The sequence below is a fragment of the Anomaloglossus baeobatrachus genome, chromosome 1 (genome assembly GCF_048569485.1).
Source record: "Anomaloglossus baeobatrachus isolate aAnoBae1 chromosome 1, aAnoBae1.hap1, whole genome shotgun sequence".
Taxonomy (NCBI): Eukaryota; Metazoa; Chordata; class Amphibia; order Anura; family Aromobatidae; genus Anomaloglossus; species Anomaloglossus baeobatrachus.
In genome coordinates, this window is record NC_134353.1 from 138,604,924 (window position 1) to 138,624,589 (window position 19,666).

The 19,666-nt window shown below is 42.0% G+C and overlaps 1 protein-coding gene across 1 annotated transcript in view; it reads left to right on the plus strand.

Moving 5' to 3' along the window:
- TUSC3 (tumor suppressor candidate 3) overlaps positions 1–19,666 on the plus strand; it is a 425,953-nt gene that overhangs the window by 162,869 nt on the left and 243,418 nt on the right. The window contains exon 2 of the mRNA XM_075347077.1: positions 13,396–13,565. Within this exon, the coding sequence (XP_075203192.1) occupies positions 13,396–13,565 (170 nt within the window). The remainder of the gene's footprint in view (positions 1–13,395; positions 13,566–19,666) is intronic.

Sequence of the window (19,666 nt, forward strand, 5' to 3'; positions counted from 1 at the left end):
CCAGGACAATCGGGAAGAGCCAGGTATAGTTACCGGATTGTTACATCTAATGGATGCGGCAATCCTGGGCAGCTGCAGGCTGCTATTTTTAGGCTGAATGGAGGTCCAATAACCATGGGCCTCCCCAGCCTGAGAATACCAGCCCTCAGCTGTGGGCTTTATCATGGCTGGGTATCAAAATTGGAGGGGACTGTATGCCGTTTTTTTAATACTTATTTAAATTAAAAAAAAAACAAAAACGCAGGCTCTTTCTCTTATTTTGATACACAGCCAAAATAAGCACATGGCTGGGGGCTGAAGCCTGTAGCCGTATGCTTTATCTATGATGGATATAATATGGGGAGACCCCACACAAATTTTTTTTTTTTTTACACCAATGTAGGGACATGTACAGCATTCATGATTATACAGGGTGGGGGCGCTGTCTGATTGCAACCAATCACAAACGCACCCCAGAAGTAGTGTTAGTGTTACAACTGCGCAGGAGGTTCAGTAAGTATACTGTGCCTACTTTCCCCCTTTTTTTTCCTCTATTTTTCCTGTTATTTTATTTTTTAATTACTCGAGTTGCTGGATCCCTGACAACTCCAGGCCCGGGGTCAGTGTTTAGGTACTTTTGAACTCACATGGATCCAGACTTTTACAGTCCGCCCATCCCTAATTGTAATATATAAATCCAAGAAAAGCACAGGCAGCAGTCCAGATTTTCAAGTGAAAAAGATGGACTTTGTTGAGCCCCAATGGATTTATCTATCATTATCTATCGATCTATCTAACTATATAGCCATTATTTATCTATCTGTTTATATGTGATTGCTTTTATATTTTTGACAACTAGCAATTATTTATTTGTGAAATGTCATTTCACCGCTGACCACTGGCTGCACAGGTATCACCATAGCGATATTATAATTCCACTCTTGGATATGCCAGTCTTTTCTCTCCTATTACCATACAAGATACTCTATATATCAGCACTATTGATGTTTCTTCCTAGAGAATAATTCTTTTTTCAGCATTTAGTTTCGAAAAAGACATTAGCCGAAACGTTATATCGAATACTGAATATGAAATAAAAATATACAGGATAATTTTCACCACAATTGTGTGCCGGAGTTTTTTCTTATTATATGCTACTTTTTTCTCCTGAGCACCACCGTACAGTGAGCCAGACCATTACCGGACTGGGATTGCATATGGATGGCATACGCATGTCATACTGAAGCCATGCAAGCACAAAATTGTACACTTGCATAGCAACTTGCATGACATGCACAATAACCTATCGGAGCGATTATTTATACGGTAGTGGGAGGGAGACGTACGGTATTTTTCGGACTATAAGACACACTTTTTTTTTTTCCCCCCAAAATATTTGGGGAAAGGGGGGGTGCGTCTTATAGTCCGATGGCTGTTGGTAAGGGGGTGTGTGGTGGTGGTGGAGCAGGTCATCAGAGGCAGGAGCAGGCTGTAGCACCACCTACCGTGACCACGTGGGCCCTCTCATTAGCCTCATTTCATATGCTCTGCATCCCGACGCCCATCATCTCTCAGCCCTGAAGCCGCCAGCGCTGAGAGGTGAGCAGAATGATGGGCGGGGGGTGCACACATAATAAATAGCCAGCCCACGTTACCATCCCTGGCTCCTACAGCCTTGAGTGAACATGTATGGCTATATTCACTGCCCCCCGCGTATCATCATCAGCGCGGTGGGGCAGTGAATAAGTATACTCACTGGTCACTGTTCCCTACAGCATCGCAATGTCCTCCTGTCTGCCGACCCACTGATGTGTGTGGAGACCGATGCGCACAGCGATGACGTAATCGCTGTGCGCACGGCTCCACACAGGTCAGCGGCGCTGCTGCTGGCACAGACAGGAAGACGAGCAATGCTGCGTGGAGCGGAGAAAGGTGAGTATAAACGTTTGTTTTTATACAGGTTGCGGGCTATATACCAGGATGGTGGTATATTCCAGGATGGGAGCACATACTAGGATAGGGGTATTTATCAGGATGTGAGTATTTATTAGGATGGGGGACATATATACAAGGATGGGGATAATATACAAGGCAGGAGGATCATTACCAGGATAGAGTACCTTAGTAGAGAATTTTGGAACATTAGCTCCTTAACAGTGTCAGCAGCAGATCCTCACCCATAACAGTGTGTCATGACCACATTTTTTGCTTTAAATTTTATTTTCCTAATTTCCTCCTCTAAAACCAGGGTGCGTCTTATAGTCCAAAAAATACGGTAAGCGGTTAATTTTCTCTAGAAGGCGACCACCAAGCTGGATAACGAGCATGGAATTCATGGATTTCTAATCGCCTTCTCATGCAGTGTTAGCGGTCAGTGTCTGGCCCTAACATAAAATTCAGAATAGCGTTTAGAAAAAAAAAACAACACACAGACACACTGGCCTGCGATCCCTAATGTTAAATGAACATTTGACTGGCCGGACTCAACAAGCATCATTAAAAGTAATGTTTTTCTCCTGGTGTGAAAAGCTTAATTTTTCATTAAAAGAGCACCGGCAAAATCACTTCAGAATGTTCTAAATGCAGAGAAATTGAAATTTAAAACAAGTGCGTAGCCGAAGCCCAAGTGATTACAGAATGACCAGCTAGTGGTGAGGAATACAAACTTTCTATTATCCTGCAAGGCTGCAGAACATAATTAACAGGTTAGCTGTTCAGCTCCCAGAGAGATGAGGGCCTGATTTCATTCTTAGACAATATATTTCCTGCTTCTTTTATTTTTCTCTGGAGCCATATTACACAGCTCAGCAGTGACCTTCCATCTGTCATATGTGCTTTTTTTTTTCCAGATTTTCCTGCCTCCATATCATGGTATAAATCAAACAGAATCTCCTCAACGGGTCTAAAGACCACAATGATGACTTATTAACCAGGACATTTTCTCTAATATAGCTGCCGTATTCGTCTGTACTGGACGTGTTTTGATATTAAAGGAACTAATCCTATTTCAGAGTTTTCAATATGATTTATCTTACTGCGTTATTGTAAAATAAAATAAAAATCTCACCATATTTATAGACTGACCATAGATTTATCATGTAAGAAGCTGCTAGTCACCATGTAACCAGTGAAAAGAAAAAAGAATGGAGGTTACTACCCTACCCAGTGTTTAAGGCTAAGGCCACGCGAGCATTTAGCTTCCGATGTGAGAACATTGGATGCGATAGGCTAATGACCCCGGCTCCCGCTCTGCTGCGAGCGTGTTCCGAGTATCTTGCGATCGGATCACAGGAGCAGGTGGTAGCTGCGGTGGAGAGGGAAGGACTAATCTCCCCACTTCCTCCATTATCAGCTGGTGCGATTATCACCCTGCACTCTGGTGTCATCAGAGTGCAGTGCAATGTTTCAGTCGCACCCATAGACTTGTATGGTTGCGAGTGAAAAAAGATCAGATTTCACCGCATGCTGCGACTGTTTTCTCGGTCCAATTAGGGCTGAGAAAAAAATCAGACATGCGACCGGCCCCATAAAGTAACATGGGTCTGAGTGGAATACGATTTTTTTTTTTATATCGTACTCCACTCAGACCGTTTAACTCGCCGTGTGTCCTAGGCCTAAATGTCAGTTTCCTGGACCAGTTTACAAACCAAACAGAAGCTATAGACATCTGCTTTTATTTCATCGTCCTATTTTTGAATCGTAAATTTTTATGATAATTTCCAAAAAGTATGCAACAACCGTATGGTGTAATAAAACTGCAAACATTGTACAACTGGGAAAAATAGGAACAGCAGAATGAGAGTACATACTGTAGGTCAGGGAAACAGAACTTATTCTAAGAATCTAGCCAATGTAGGCCTGGTAAGGGGGACAAACCCTCAAGAGTCCAAATGTGGCTTTCAGTTAGAGAAAAAATGGAGAAAAAATAAGGACAGAGAGGTACTTAAGAACTAAATGCAGCATCTAATAGGTCGATGTGACAGATGATTAGACATGGCAAAAGAAGCTTGATTGCTCTTGTTATGCTATGTTATTAGTATTATGTAGTAGTGGTATTAGTAGGTCCACTCAACCGAAAGTACCGTTTAATTGACTGGATGAGCGAACTGGACTGGCTGTCGAGTCTTCCCTACTACCACCAGAGGTGGCAGTAGGTACACACGCTGGTAAGCAGCTGGCAGAGGGCAGCCCTAGGGGATCTGCGGTACCTCGGCAGCTGACACCACCGATACTATACAGTCTCTGGTAATGGCAACAGCAGCAGCAGTCAGTGTCTTGGATTCAGCTGTTGTGGATGGATGCAGTAGGAGTGGCCGATGAGGATAATTGCAGCAGTGACAGCGGGTATCGTGGTAGGCGGCAAGCGTGGACACTTGTAGCAATGGATATCATGGTAGTCGGCCGGCGTGGATGGTTGCAGCAGACTGGTAGAGCACTGAAACAAAGATACAAGTCAGCAGCAAAACACGGCACAATGACAGCAGCACAATAGGATCTGAGAATTAGCAATGTAATGAATTTGTTCCCCAGGCACCATCCTGAAGGGGAAGGTGCCTTAAATATCTGAAACCTCTCAGCTGACCTGAGAGGCACTTCTGGATCAGGGTGCACTGACTCTTAAAGAAAAGGGGCATGGCCACGCGCACACCCAACGGGCTTTCCCAGGAGGCCTGTGTAGTGTGTGCAAGACCCGGCAAACAGCAGCATGAAGGACAGGGCAGCCACTATAGGACAGCCAGGCAGAAGAGAGAACCGACGTCACTGCCGTGGGATGGGGCAGAACCGCACGGGGACGCCTGTATGGGCATTACAACTTTATTTTAACCAGGTGACCCAGAGCTGCTGAAACCTTTCCACTTTATCGAACAATATTATGACCTTTTCAATAACTGCATACCCTAAGAGGCAGGTGTAGCAGCTCTGTTACAGCATATGTGGTGAACTTGCTGTAACACCTGCTTTACCATATTCCCTGATTCCAACCACATGAATAAGACCCGGTAGGGTTGAAATGTCGGTTGTGTCACTCATTATTATTATTTGTTTTGTAATAAATTACTCTTTGCATCTCAAGTCGAAAGTGCAGTGAATTTGTATCCTGTATTGTGACTAATGGATGCAATCCTGTTTCACAGGCACCTTCCATGTATAGGCAAATCGTGCCTGTAAAGGAAATCTGTCACCAAGTTTTTGCTCCCCCCATCTGAGTGCTGCATAATGTAGAAGCAGAGACCCTTATTCAAGTGATTTGTCACTTACTGGGCTGCTTGCTATCATATTGATAAGAAGTAGATAAAACATTGATTTTATCTACCAGTTCTCTGAATGCTGATTTCTGTATAGCCACGCCCACACCACTGATTGGCAGCTTTTTGTGTACACTATGCATAGGCAGAAAGCTACCAATCAGTGATACAGGCGATTTTATATAAAACCCATGAGTAAGACAATGAAGCACTACATGCCAGCACTACATGCCAGTACTACACTAGAATGATGGAGCACTACGTGGCAGCAGGTTTACGAGTCCACTAATGATAGTCTGTCTCCTGCTGATAAAACAGTGATCTTATAAAAACTGCAGAACTCAGGTCAGTAAGTGACACATCACTGGATCAAGGGTCTCTGTCTCTACATTATGCTGCTCTCAGATTAAGTGACAAAAACCTGGTGACCGATTCCCTTTAAAAAAGAAAACCTCTTATTGATAGGGAGACCAGAGTTGCTATTCCGGCTTCTCACCGCTTCATTTAATCAGCTGTTCTTTAAATAATTGATTTTGGAAAACTGGGGAGACCAGATAAATCTCAGCACTATTAATTGGGCAACTGTCACGCTGTACTCTTAAGATGTACAATAGCAGTACATCGCAGTAATATGGGACAGAGAGGATTCCTGAAACTACCTGAGAAGGTAGTTAGCTGGTAAACCACTAGGGGGCGTTAGAGTGGAGAAAACGTATGAGCTGAGAATTCCCTAGCAGAGGTAATACTAGTCAAGCCCACCAGATGGCAGTAGAATCGTCAGAAAGCCGTATCACAACATGAGGTCTTGTAAATACACAAGGGCAAAGTGTAAACGTAGTCAGAGGGAAGCAGTCAGTCAGTAGCCGGGAAATCAGAACTCAGAAGAGAGGGAGAATCGGAAGACAAGAGTGGAATAAAGGTAAACAGATGAGGAACGAAACGGGAGACAGACGAGCAGGGAGCTAAAAGGGAGACAGTGGGAGAGACCCTGACAAGACGGAAACAGAGAACAGAGGTTAACAACAGGTCAGGTGAACATGGAGGTCAGGAGGGGGCAGGGCAGACAACAGGTCACTCACGAGCAGAACACAGCAGAGGCAGAAATATCACTGGCGTAGTCCCATAGACACAGTGTCCTAATGAAGTAGCCTGACCTCCAGAACGAGGCAGGAAGGATTAACCCCTAACGCGACCTGTATCAGAAGTGAAACAAAAAAAAGGCTGATCTGCAGCTGAGCCAGGAGTAAATCATGACAGCAACTAATATAAGGGCGCATCATTTTTACTTGTCTTTTAAAAGCTGTGAATTTTTAGTTTACATTTATTTGGATCATAGTTTTATATGTCAACGTAACCTCACAAGACGATTGACTCTGTTTTATTTTCAGCAAATTTGTAGCCCTACAAAAATTAACTTATATAAATGTTTCCAAAAAGATTCTTTATTCTAGAGCTCTGACTAATTAGTGTTCAGTAGCCGAAATCAGTTTGCTTCCCGCTGCTCCGCTCTGTGATGTTGCACATTTAACGTGTTACCCTGTTGCTTTTTGTCTTGTAAACAAGCTGGAGTGATTGACTTGAATAGTTTTTAAGAATTGTGTTGAGATGAAATTACAGGAAATTCACTAGGACTCTTCGGAGTATTCATTCTATTTGCTCAAGCAACTCAAAAGTTTAGTAAGCATAGCAAAAAGTGGAAATTAGAAACATGGAGTGTCCATCCGGCTACTCTGCACATCTCTAATTGAGGCACTTGACTAGGAATTTTTTTTCATGGGTACCAACTGTAAAAGCTCTTCAGAATATCTGTAGCATTCATTTCTAATCTTAACATTACATTCCTACTGAAAATAAGAATAATAATTAAACAAATCTTATGTCATTATAACAAAATCCAAATAAATGTTATGATGTCTCATTTAAATTTAATATGCAATTTATGGGAGTCTACATTCTTGGATTGTCAATGAATTTTTAAATAAAAGAACAGAAAAATAGTAGAATAATTTCTCCATTTAATGATACAGGTAAATAAAGATGAGGTACATTCTGGTATTCTCCATTTTGTGTCAGGTAGGTTTTCAGTTGGCTATTAAAAGGTATCAACCACTGAGAAGTCTCATTTCTTTTAAACTATTTTTTTATTTAATGAATACTTTTTATAACTTTTTACCTTTTAAACTGCCTACGTACTTGTGAAACAGCCACACCATTTGTTTTGATTGAGAACATCTCTTATTCCTCTTTGAGATCAGGGTGAGAGAGGGGCATCCAGAGAGTGACAGCTGTTGACGTTGAGGCACCACCGCTGTAGGTATAAGATATGCCAACCTCCGCAGGTATGTAGGATCAGGTACAGAGAGGGAGCGAAAGGAGAAAGAATAGGCTACAAGCTGATCTTTGCACACCCTTCACCTGAATGTTTCCCACACTCTTTCCTCCTTTACTATTCTGACCCTTTGACAGATGTCTCTGCCAGCAACCTTTTAAAGGGAACCTGTCAACAGATTTCGAGCCTATAAGCTACGGCCACCACCAATGGGCTCTTATATACAGCATTCTAACTGTATATAAGAGCCCATGCCGCTGTGTAGAACATAAAAATCACTTTACAATACTTAGCTAAACGGTCGCTGCGGTGGAGTTGGTTCATATGTGTGTCTTCGTTCTCCAGTGTCGGCGCTTCGTCTTTCAGCCATCTTTGTCGTCCTTCTTCTGAAGCCGGTGTGCATGACGCGTCCTACATCATCCACACTCGCCGGCATTGGGGTCCTGCGCAGGTGCATTTTGATCTGCCCTGAGTGGGACCGGCGAGTGTGTATGACATAGGATGCATCATGCACACAGGCTTCATAAGGGGGATGAAGATGGCCGGAAGAGGAGGTGCCGGCTCCGGAGAAAGGAGCCACTCGTATGACCCAACTCCACTGCAGCGACCATTTAGGTAAATATTACAAAGTGATTTTTACGTTCTACACAGCGTCCTGAGCTCTTATATACAGCATGTTAGAATGCTGTATATAAGAGCGCACTGGTGGTGGAAGCAGCTTATAGTCGCCAAATCTGGTGACAGGTTCCCTTTAAGACACCCCTCATCACCATGTATCACTATGCTAATTTGTTCGAAAAATCACTTTGTGAACCTCTCTATACAGTTAGAACCAGAAGTTTACTTACACTATCTAAAAAGACACATCTGCAGGTTTCTCTTACTATCTGATACGAAATCAAAATTAACCTTTCCCTTTTTAGGTCAGTTAGGAACCAAAATGATTTATATTTGCCAAATGCCAGAATAATGAGAGAGTGTTTTAAGGCATTTTTATTACTTTCTGCAAAGTCAAAAGTTTACATACACTAAAGGGGGCTTTACACGCTACGATATCGTTAATGTTTTGTCGTCGGGGTCAAGTTGTTAGTGACGCACATCCGGCGTCATTAACGATATCGCAGCGTGTGACACTGACCAGCGACCTTAAGCGACCTCAAAAATGGTGAAAATCGTTCACCATGGAGAGGTCGTCCCAAACTCAAAAATCGGTAAGGGTTGTTTATCCAGGTGGCAGCACACATCGCTGTGTGTGACACCGCAGGAGTGAGGAACGTCTCCTTACCTGCCGACGGCCACAATGCGGAAGGAAGGAGGTGGGCTGGATGTTACGTCCTGCTCATCTCCGCCCCTCCGCTTTGATTGGCCGGCCGCTTAGTGACGTTGCGGTGACGTCGCTGTGATGCCGAACGTCCCTCCCTCTTGAAGGAGGCATTGTTCGGCAGTCACAGCGACGCCGCCGACCAGGTAAGTATGTGTGACGCTGCCGTAGCGATAATATTCGCTACGGCAGCGATCACAAACAATCGCATGCGCGACGGGGGCGAGTACTTACACGCTCGCTATCGCTACAAATTGCTAGCGATATCGCTACCGTGTAAAGCCCCCTTAAGAATATTATGCCTTTAAACAATATGGGACAGCTCATATGATGTTGTCATGTCTTTGGAAGCTTCTGATAGGTTTATTGACAACATCTGAGTTAATTACAGACACATCTGTGGATGTATTTTAATGCACACCTGAAACACACGCATCAGCAACCACTCCATTTAAATGCCACTATCAGAGATTGACAGCAGCATTTAAATGATTAACAGCAATGATCGTATTACTGTTGTAACAAAGCCGGCACCTATTTAGCTCAGCTTCTGTACCGCCTCCACACACACTCACCCCAGTTCTGTTGTGCATGTATATAATTTTGCCATAGGGGGTTAAATAATAAAAGAAGAGACCAACACTAATTATAAAAAGTTATCAAAATCACGTTAATTAAAAAATTGATTAGCCTTGGAAGAAAATAATCTAAGACAAAATATGTCTTTGATTTTACATACATTAAAGTGAAGTAAGAAACTTGTTAGTGTCATAAAGCTGAGGTTGCTGTACTCTGCTTTGCCAATATTCAACCTTCACATGACATATTATCAAATGCTATACTTTTTAAATATTTATAATCACTGGGAAGAAAATGTGAGAAAATAACATTTTAACTTACTGCTCTAAACCCTTAAAGCGCACCAATCACCAGGATTTTCCTATATAACCTAAAGCCAGTGCTATACTGGCACTATCAGGCTGATTCTATACATACCTTTAGTTGTCAACAACTGCCGATCAGCTAATTGCTGGGGTGAGTTTTCATAGTGATTCCAGTCCTCATGCCTGTTGTTCCCCCCGCCTATCTGTTATTTATGCTAATTCTATTATAGAGGCGCTTTACTAAGTAGCTAGAAGGAGCTTTGCTGATGTCATACCCATGTAACCAAAAAGCGGGGCCTCAGCCAACAGAAAAATAATATTGCTTCCTGGTATCGGCAATTTAGCTGAGGTCCCGCCCTTTCTATTCACATGGGTATGACATCAGCAAAGGTCCTTCTAGCCACTTAATAAAACAATTCTATAATAGAATTAGCATAAATAACAGATAGGGGAAGAGATTCACTATGAAAACCCACCCCAGATATTCGCTAATTGGCAACTGCTGCCAATTAGAAAGCTGCTCATTTTAAAAACTTTACTTGCTTGTGTTTCTAAAACTATATATCCTATCTGACAACTAAAGATATGCATAGAATCAACATGATAGCACCAGTATAGCTTTAGGTTATATAGGAAAATCCTGCTGATTGGTGTGTTTTAAGGATCAAGCGATTTTTCATTTTTGTGCTTTAGTACTTTTCCTCTCCTTATTACAAAAACCATGCCTTTTATTATTTTTCTGTCAATATAGCCGTGTGAGGGCGTGTTTTTTTGTTTTTTTGCGGGATGAGTTGCACTTTTGAATGGCAACATTAATTTTATCCTATGATGTTATGATAAGCGGGAAAAAAAATCCAAGTGTGGAGAAATAGAAAGAAAGTTAAGTTCTACAATTTGTCATTTTATTTACAGCCTTCATTTTACCATAAAACTGACCTGGCAGTGTGATTCTCCTGGTCAGTATGATTTAGTAGATACCAAACGAATAGTTTTGTTTTATTTAAAAAAAAAACAACTTGTTTGTGTTGCTACATTGTGAGAGTCGTAATGTCTTCTTCACTCTTTGGGATCTGGGGCAGTTTAATTTATTTTATATTTTAGTAGATCAGATATTTCTGAATGCAGCGTTACCATATATGGGTTTTTGTTTTTTTTCAGTGGGGAAAAAAGGCGGGTGATTTAAGTTTTTTTCACATCTTTAAATTATTTTTTTTTACTGTTTTTACTAGCCGCCTTAGGAAACTTGAAGCTGCGATTGTACAATCATTTGTGCTATACACAGCAGTACATCAGCACTGCTCTGTACAGCAGAAATCACAGTCTCCTATGAATGCCGGCTCACAGCCGGCGTTTACAGGAGGATCGTCATGACAGACACTGGGGTCATCAGCTGACATAACTACCCATTGGCGTACCATAATGACGTCACGGGAGCTCAGATGGGAGCTGCTAATGCCCGCTCCCTGTGGGTGCATGTTAAATCCCACTATCAGAGATTGACAGCAGGATTTAACTGGTTAACAGCTGCAGGCAGATCTCTGATCCACACACGGCTGTTAGAAGCACATGATGGTGATCAGATCAGTCAACATGGGCAGGGAAAGATTTGGGCTCATCGTGCGAGCCTGCATCAAAGGCAGGGAGATAACTGATGACTTGCTATGTACTTCATGGGTTGTTAAGGGGTTAATAATAATAATTAATAATTTATTCATTTATATAGCGCTATTAAATCTATAGCACTTTACATACATTGGCAACACTGTCCCCATTGGGGCTCACAATCTAAGGTCCCTAACTGTATGTTTTTGGAGTGTGGGAGGAAACGGGAGTACCCGGAGGAAACCTACGCAAACACGGGGAGAACATACAAACTCCTTGCAGATAGTGACCTTGGTAGGAATTGAACCCAGGACCCCAGTGCTGCAAGACTACAGTGCTAACCACTGAGCCACCGTGCCGCCCAATCTTGATAACATTGAAAAATTCATTATTTCACCCTAGTTGATGCTACTGATATTGATTTGTTACTTTAACTTCTTCACAACACATGACTTACTGGGTACGTCATGCATTGTATGAGGTTAATCCCGCTCTACTTTCTCTCACGGCCGGCAGACTGCCGTGAGTGAGAGTTAGGCTATATGCGCACGTTGAGTTCTGCCGTGACAAATATTCTGCAGCATTTTGTCAGTGTATGTGCATTTCAAAACACAGCCAAAAGCTGCGTTTTGGATGCATTTTGAAAGCAGAATGCATGCATTCTGGATGCTTGCTTTACCATACACAGAGTGGGAAAAGCATCCAAGATGCACAAAATAAGTGACATGTTGCTTTTTAGAACGCATCAATTTTGTAAAAAATTTGGCATGCAAAACGCTGCGCTTAAAAACGCAATGTGCGCATGTAATTTGCTAAATTCTCAGACTTTGCTGGGGACGCAGAACGCATGTGTTTATGCTGCAGTTTAAAATGCTGCGTAAATGCATGAAAAAACGTGACGTGCGCACACAGCCTAACTCAGCTTTTTTGTAGCTGTGATCTGGAGAAATGGAACAGCGATCAGACAGCTGCTCTTTATAGCCCCTTAGGGGAACTAGTAAAATAAATAAAAAAAGATAAAGAAAAATTTTAAAAAATAAAAAAACCTTCAAAACACCCCCCCGTTCTCACCATTGAAAATTAAAGGGTTAAAAAAAATAAAAAAGATACACACATTTGATTTTGCTGAGTTCAGAAACGCCCGATCTATCAAAATATAAAATCAATTAATCTGATCGGTAAATGGTGTAGCGGTAAAAAAAAACCCCAAATGCCAAAATTAAGTTTTTTGGTCGCCACAAATTTTTTGCAAAATGCAATAACAGGCGATCAAAATGTAGCATCTGCGCAAAAATGGTATCATTAAAAACATTGGCTCGAGACCCAAAAAATAAGCCATCACTGAGCCATAGATCCCGAAAAATGAAAACGCTATCGGTTTCGGAAAATGGCACAAAAAGTGCACCACTTTTTTTGGAAAAACTTGTGAATTTTTTTAACCCCTTAGATAAAAGTTTACAAACTCATACCAACCTGAGACATCACACCAACACATCAGTTTTACCATATAGTGAAACAGGGAATAAAATATCCCAAAAACTATTGTGCAATTGCACTTTTTTTTGCAGTTTTTCCACACTTGAAATCTTTTTGCTGTTTTCCAGTACACTATATGGTAAAACGTATAGTTTCATTTCAAAGTACAGCTCGTCCTGCAAAAAACAAGCCCTCATATGGCAAGATTGACCGAAAAATAAAGAAGTTACGGCTCTCGGAAGAAGGTGAGCAAAACAAAACGGAGAAATGGAAAATCACCCGGGGTTAACCAATTGGCATATATAGACAGAGACTGGCTTTACATGTCAGAAGTGGTCTCAGTTGTAACAGGATTACTAGAATCAAAGTTCCATTTTCTTTACAGGTTTTATTTTGTTTTTAGGTTAATTAAAAAAACAAAACAAAACATTGAGCTCCAAATTAATGATAATGTTATTATCGCTAGACATTGGGACCATTATTATTGTTGTCTTATTATTTTGTCATTTTTGGATTACAATGTAGTCTTTGACTTCATCGTCTTGCTATTTTTTTTAGAATCTCTTAAGTGAAAAAGTGGAACAGATGATGGAATGGAGCTCCCGGCGATCTGTCATTCGTATGAACGGTGACAAGTTCAGAAGATTTGTTAAGGCACCACCTCGAAATTATTCTGTTATCGTGATGTTCACCGCCCTTCAACCTCAGAGACAATGTTCTGTATGCAGGTGAGTGAATTATTTTTTAAGAAATGTCCTATGTGATGACTGGTTATTGCTCAGTGTTTTCCTGTCATTATTATCAAATAACAATATAATAGAATTTATATAGAGTCCTAAAAGTCAGGAAATGTCGCTTTTATTTTCTTTTTAGTATATATGTGGGCTACAGCATCTAAGCCGTCTTCTAAACAATCTGTATGGGCATGTAGGTTATAGGAAACTGAATAAAATGACACATTGATAACTGCGAGCTTACATCTTATTCCAGAGAAATCCACGTTTTTCCTATACGCAAAGAATTGTTAGGGTAAGTTCACACAGTGCGTTTTTCACGACGTTTTTGCGCGTATTTCAGGTGCATTTTTGGCCTCAAAACTGCATGACTTTGCTTCCCCTGCAAAGTCTGAGTTTTCATTTTTGCTGTCCGCACACAACTTTTTTTCTTAAGCTGCGTTTTTGAGCTTAAAAAAAAATAGACATGTCAATTCTTTCCTGCGTTTTTCTGCGTTTTCCCCCCATGCAATGCATTGGAAAAACGCAGAAAAACGCAGAGATCAAAAACGCAGCAAAACGCAGCCAAAAACGCACCAAATCGTGCCGTAGGTGCATTTTTGTGCGTTTTTAGCAGCCAAAAACGCAGCGTCAAAAAAACGCAGCGTGTGCACATAGCCTTAAGCCTGGACACTGATCTCATAGAATATTACAGTCGGAGGGACCTCCAGGGTCATCTGGTCCATCGGCCTGCTCGCAGCAGGATTCACTATATCATCCCACACAGATGTCTGTCCAGTGTCTTTTTGTGGACTTCCACTGAAGGGGTACTCACTACCTCTTGTGTCAGCCTGTTGCACTTGTTGATCACCCTCACTGTCAAAAAGTTTTTTTCTAATATCTTATCTGTGTCTCCTCCTAATCAGTTTTATCCCATTGCTTCTAGTCTTTCCTTGTGCAAATCCACAAAAGTCTGAAAAAAATGGGTCTCCAAGTCTTGCGCTGCAGGTCAGGAGTAAACCAGAAAAACTCATAATAAGTTATTTATTAGAACACTAGAAAATGTATAACAGCACTATGCGTTATGGGGGCGGTCCGCGTCCTTCCTCATGCACCTGAGGAAGGAGGCAGAATGCCCCAGTAACATGTAGTGCTCTTATATATTTTCTAGTGTTCTAATAAATAACTTATTTATTATGAGTTTTTCTGGTTTACTCCTGACCTGCAGCGCAAGACTTGGAGACCCATTTTTTGCTGAGCTTTGTATATTCATTCAGCTTCCAGTATTGGGTGGAGCAGGCGGTCTCGCCGAAGCGGTCAGGTGTGCCAGCTGTCTGGCAATTGCCGGGTGGAAGGAGCGATTGTCAGTGACTTGTAGACAGCAAATGGGGAGCTGAGACAACTTCTTTGTGGATGTAATACAAACGATCATTGAGACACCTCTTAGTCTACTCTGATTTTGATCTGCTCCCTGAGTGGGACAGCAATCCATTTGTTGCACCCAGGGAGGTACAGGACTTGGGGTTGAAGATCCGGAATATTACTGAACAGAGGTGAGGAGAACCTACTAAATCTGTGAGCATTAAGGAGGTGGATACTATCAGGCTTTTACTCAGCGTTGTGTCTGTTCAGCTCAACGGGAATAGGTGAGTATTTTATCCGAAAACGTTTGTTCACTTGTTAGCTACGAATCACACAAGGGAGCGCTTTCCTTTTTCTTTTATTTCCTTGTGCACATAAGAAGAGGTCTGATCCCTCTACAGTGTGACAGCCCTTGAGATATTTGTAGACCGCTATTAAGTCTCCTCTCGGTCTTCTTTTTTGCAAGCCAACCATTCCCAGATCCTTTAACCGTTCCTGATAGCACATAGTTTGTAGACCAGTCACCATTCTGGTAGCTCTTCTCTGATCTTGCTCCATTTTGTTGATGTCTTTTATAAAATGTGGTGCCCAGAACTGGACACAGTATTCTAGATGAGGTCTGGTCATATCTAGAATACTGTGCCCTGTTCTGGGCATCACATTTGCATGAGAATCCGCCTTTAGAGTTTATTTTAAATAAAAGGTGGCGATCAGTCAATATTGGTGAGCTGGGCCAGCTTTAATCTAAAGTGTATGGGAAACGTCTGGTGTTATAGTTACAAGTAAGCAATTCTCAATGTCAATCAGCAGTTGCAAAAGGAAATGTATATTTTAGGGTGTGTAAAAAAAAAAAAAAGACGTAAAAATCCCTGATCTATTCATAATATTACCCCTCTTTAGAGCCTTTCTAAGACCACACCTTGAATATGGGATTCACTGTCAGGCTTCATATTAAAATGTAGAAGAAGGAGGACATCAGAGTTTTGGGATATAAAGCTCGTAGCAAATTGACTTGAAATTGAAAATGCACAATAAAACAAAAGAAAAAGAATAAAGTGGATATAGAAGGTAATAGTCATGACAGAAAAAAAAATCATCTAAATGCCGTTATTTTGGTGCCCTCTAAGGAAAGATGACTGCCTGAAGTAATAAATCAGATTTCCCTACTCATTTGTGATATTGGGTTGCACGTCAGGTAACGGCCCAAGGGAAATGACAGTCATTACTTCAACAATCAGTGCACAGAAAAGTTGGACACTTTTGTAGAAAATAAGTTTGATAATGATAATTTTCAGGATGATAGTGTACCTTGCCACCGAGAAAAGAAGGTTAAGGTTTTTCTGCAGACCTTTCAGTGCAATGACATGGTGCAGATCTCAATCACAAGGAAAAGTTTAGGTGAGAGAAAAGTTTGTAGATGACAAAGCTCCATCTTATAAAGCTGATCTATGTTAGAAAGTTTTTGTAAAATTTTACCATCAGAGAAACGTATACGCCAAATAATCCAGGCCATCATAAAAGCCATAAGGGGGGCAACATTGTACTACGTAGGGGTTTTTATTGATGATTTCATAATTTTTCCGCTACTTTCAGTGATTCATATTTTTCCTTTACTTAATCTGGCAAAATATATGCTATTAGAAAAAGCTCTGCTCTCATTGTACGAGGTATGCCTATTTTGTGTCATAATCTGTGTATTTGCCTGGAAGTAGACACGCTGTGTGACCATCATCCATGTGGTGGCGAGCCTGCCATACTTCCATCTGTGACAATACATGGGCAGTTCTACCAGAGAAGTCTCTGTTGAATTGTCTGCAGCGTCCTGCTCTGGCTTATAAAGTAGGGTACTGAGCCCCTTCCTAATTATTCATGTTACCTACTAAAGAGGTTGTATCAAGTTTGAGGTATCCTCTATCGATAGGATAAAAGCATAAGCTTTTGATCAATGGGGGTTTGGTGGTTAGGACCCCTAATGATCATGAGTACGAGTCTCTGTGACACACCCCAGGGCCTTGGGGTACTCGGTCTCGGGCGTTGAGTCACAGGGACGTGTCGCGGGGCGTGGTCGGTTCTGTGACCCTGGGGATCGCTTAAAAAAAGGGGGAAAATAAAAAGGGAAATAAGAATAAATAAAATGTTTTTCGTGACACCACTTGCAGTATGCGGCTATGTGGGGAAAGCCGCCACTGCAAAGTCTCTCACTGCTGGGACTGGTGGTATTACCATAAGCAGCTTGGATGTTATGGCTTTCCGCAAGTAGAGCTAAGTCCCAGGGGAGAATGATGGTGGTTGTAGTATGGTGAAAGTTGGTGATAAAGGGGTGTAGGAAGAATTCAGACAACACAGGGGCTGCGGTGTAACTTGTTCTTTACTCACGGGTTCTGTGAAACTGCAACCTGGCTGGTGCTGGTCTCTACCAATCTGGGCTTCAGATAATCCAGTATTCCCTTGATCCCAGTGCCAGTGTAGTGACCTGGTGAGCTTTACTTCCATGCACCTGTCTGCAGTTGGTGGGTCCCCGTGGCCTTTATTGTTTTGGGGTCCCCTCCTATTGTTACAGTCCTGGCCCGTATGGCAGGCAGCTTGAACCTCTCTTGGGTTGGAGCGCTGTCCCCGTTCCCGGTTTCCCTCTTTGCTGCTGTGCCCTGGACACTAACGTTGGTGAGGAACCCTGATGATTCCCTCATCGGGCAGATTTATCAGGTGAGCTTTAAGCCTGTTCCAGAAGTAGGTCTTTGCACCTCGCCGGTGCTCGGTCCAGTGAGTTCTCACACCGTACTCTCCCTGGTGACAATACTCCTTTAGCTCAATAAGTCACTTTACACTCTCTGTCTGAGCGTCGACTTTTGACTGACCGTCCACAGACTGTCTGACTGACTGTCAAGATGTCTGTCTACTCTCAACTGCTCTGACCAGCCCCTCCTCCTCCCAGGTGTCTGACCAGCGGATTGGATAAGTCCCGACCAATAGGTGGCCATCTATCAGATCCGTCTCTAGCCTGTTACCCAGTCTGGGAAAAAGGGCATGGATGTGTGTGTTTGAATGGTATTTACCGGCACTGGTCTTCCAGGAATCCCGGGGTTAGCACCGCACCTGTTACTGAATGCAATACCCTGTGGCACCTGACAGTCAGGGGCGCCACATCTGCAAAGCCCCACCTGAATGGAGCGGATGTTGATCATGCTGAATGCTGGAGATAGCTGAACATTGTACTTGGCTATTTCCAGCAGTCCCATAGAGGATGAGCTGAGCAGAGATTAAACTTCGAACTTTGCAAGCTCTATCTTTGAGATGAGACCCCCAATGATCAGGAGAATATCTAGTATTTGGTAGGACAGTGATAAATTGTATATGTGGTATAACTTATATTAAAGGGAATCTGTCACTAGGTTTTTGCTAATCCGAAAGCAATAATGTAGGGACAGAGACCCTGATTACAGCGATTTGTCACTTAATGAGCTGCCTGTTGTTGTTTTGATAACCTCCTGCTGATAAAATTGATTTTATCACTAGAGGACTAGTAATCTCTGCCATCTAATCTTCCGTATTTATAAGCTCTGTATAATCCTACCCCATCACTAATGCACAGTGTACACAGAACGCTTCCAAGTAATGGTGTGGGTGGGGTTATACAGGGCCTAGCCTTCAGAGAACTGGTGTATCTGCAGCACATAAAATGGTGATTTTACCAAAACCGCAGCTAGCAACCCAGTAAATGATATGTTGCTGGAATCAGGATCTCTGTACCTACATCATGTTGCTTTCAAATAGATTAGGAAAAAACCTGGTGAAAGATTCTCTTTAAGACACGCATATGTAGCCAGCTAAATTGACTACTTCCTTGTACAAGCAGATCCATCATTTTCTACCTATTGTATGCATCTAGCTCCGTTTCATTCACTTCTAGGGAGCTGAGCTGTGATACAGGACACAATCCATGATAAAAGGAGTATATTATTTTATCTTTTCTCGACCTCTTTAAGTATATGTTGTATCTGCTTAAAGTCTTACTGAGCGTAACCAATGCATCCCAGCAGATCAGTGACCTCTATTAGCAGGTTTTAGGTTAAATTAGCTTTTTAATTGTTACGTTCTAGTCTAGTAATGGAAATATAATGATGGTAAAACCTTTGTATTGTAGAAGACTGAATAAGCGGCAGCAGAATTACAGTAGGTGTTTGGAGGAAGCCATACTTTGTATGCAGACAACAAAGCTTTCATTGAAATGATATCCTTAAAAATCCTACTGCAGCATCTGTTACAATCCTCAGCAAAGTGATATAGTTCGTGAAAGGCAACAGGTTTGTGAATACATTGCCTTTCAGTGTCTCCAGCAGCTGGCACCGAATCTTAGCTTGGCACCATGTGATGCCGAGATGCCAATACCGGCAGAGGTAGCAGGTGCCATTTATAAAGCTTTCACCTGCTATAGCTGTATGGCTTGTATAGACTACAGACAGTCCTATTATTCTATAGTTATGAGAATCTCTCCCGTTTAACTCTCCGGATGTTTCCCAGTCTGTTGACAGGTTTAATCTCCGATGATAACACATGCAGAGAACAGTGCCATAAAAATCATTGAAGCTTTGGACGTATGGGCTGGAGAGGCAAAAACCTTCAATCCTATCAAAAGAATTGGCTTTAGAAAACATGGATTGATGTAGAAAAGTTACAGATTTGAATCTTGAGTCAGGACAAGACATTATAGGTAATCTGTCAGCAGGTGTTTCCTATGTATTCTGACTGCAGCCTGA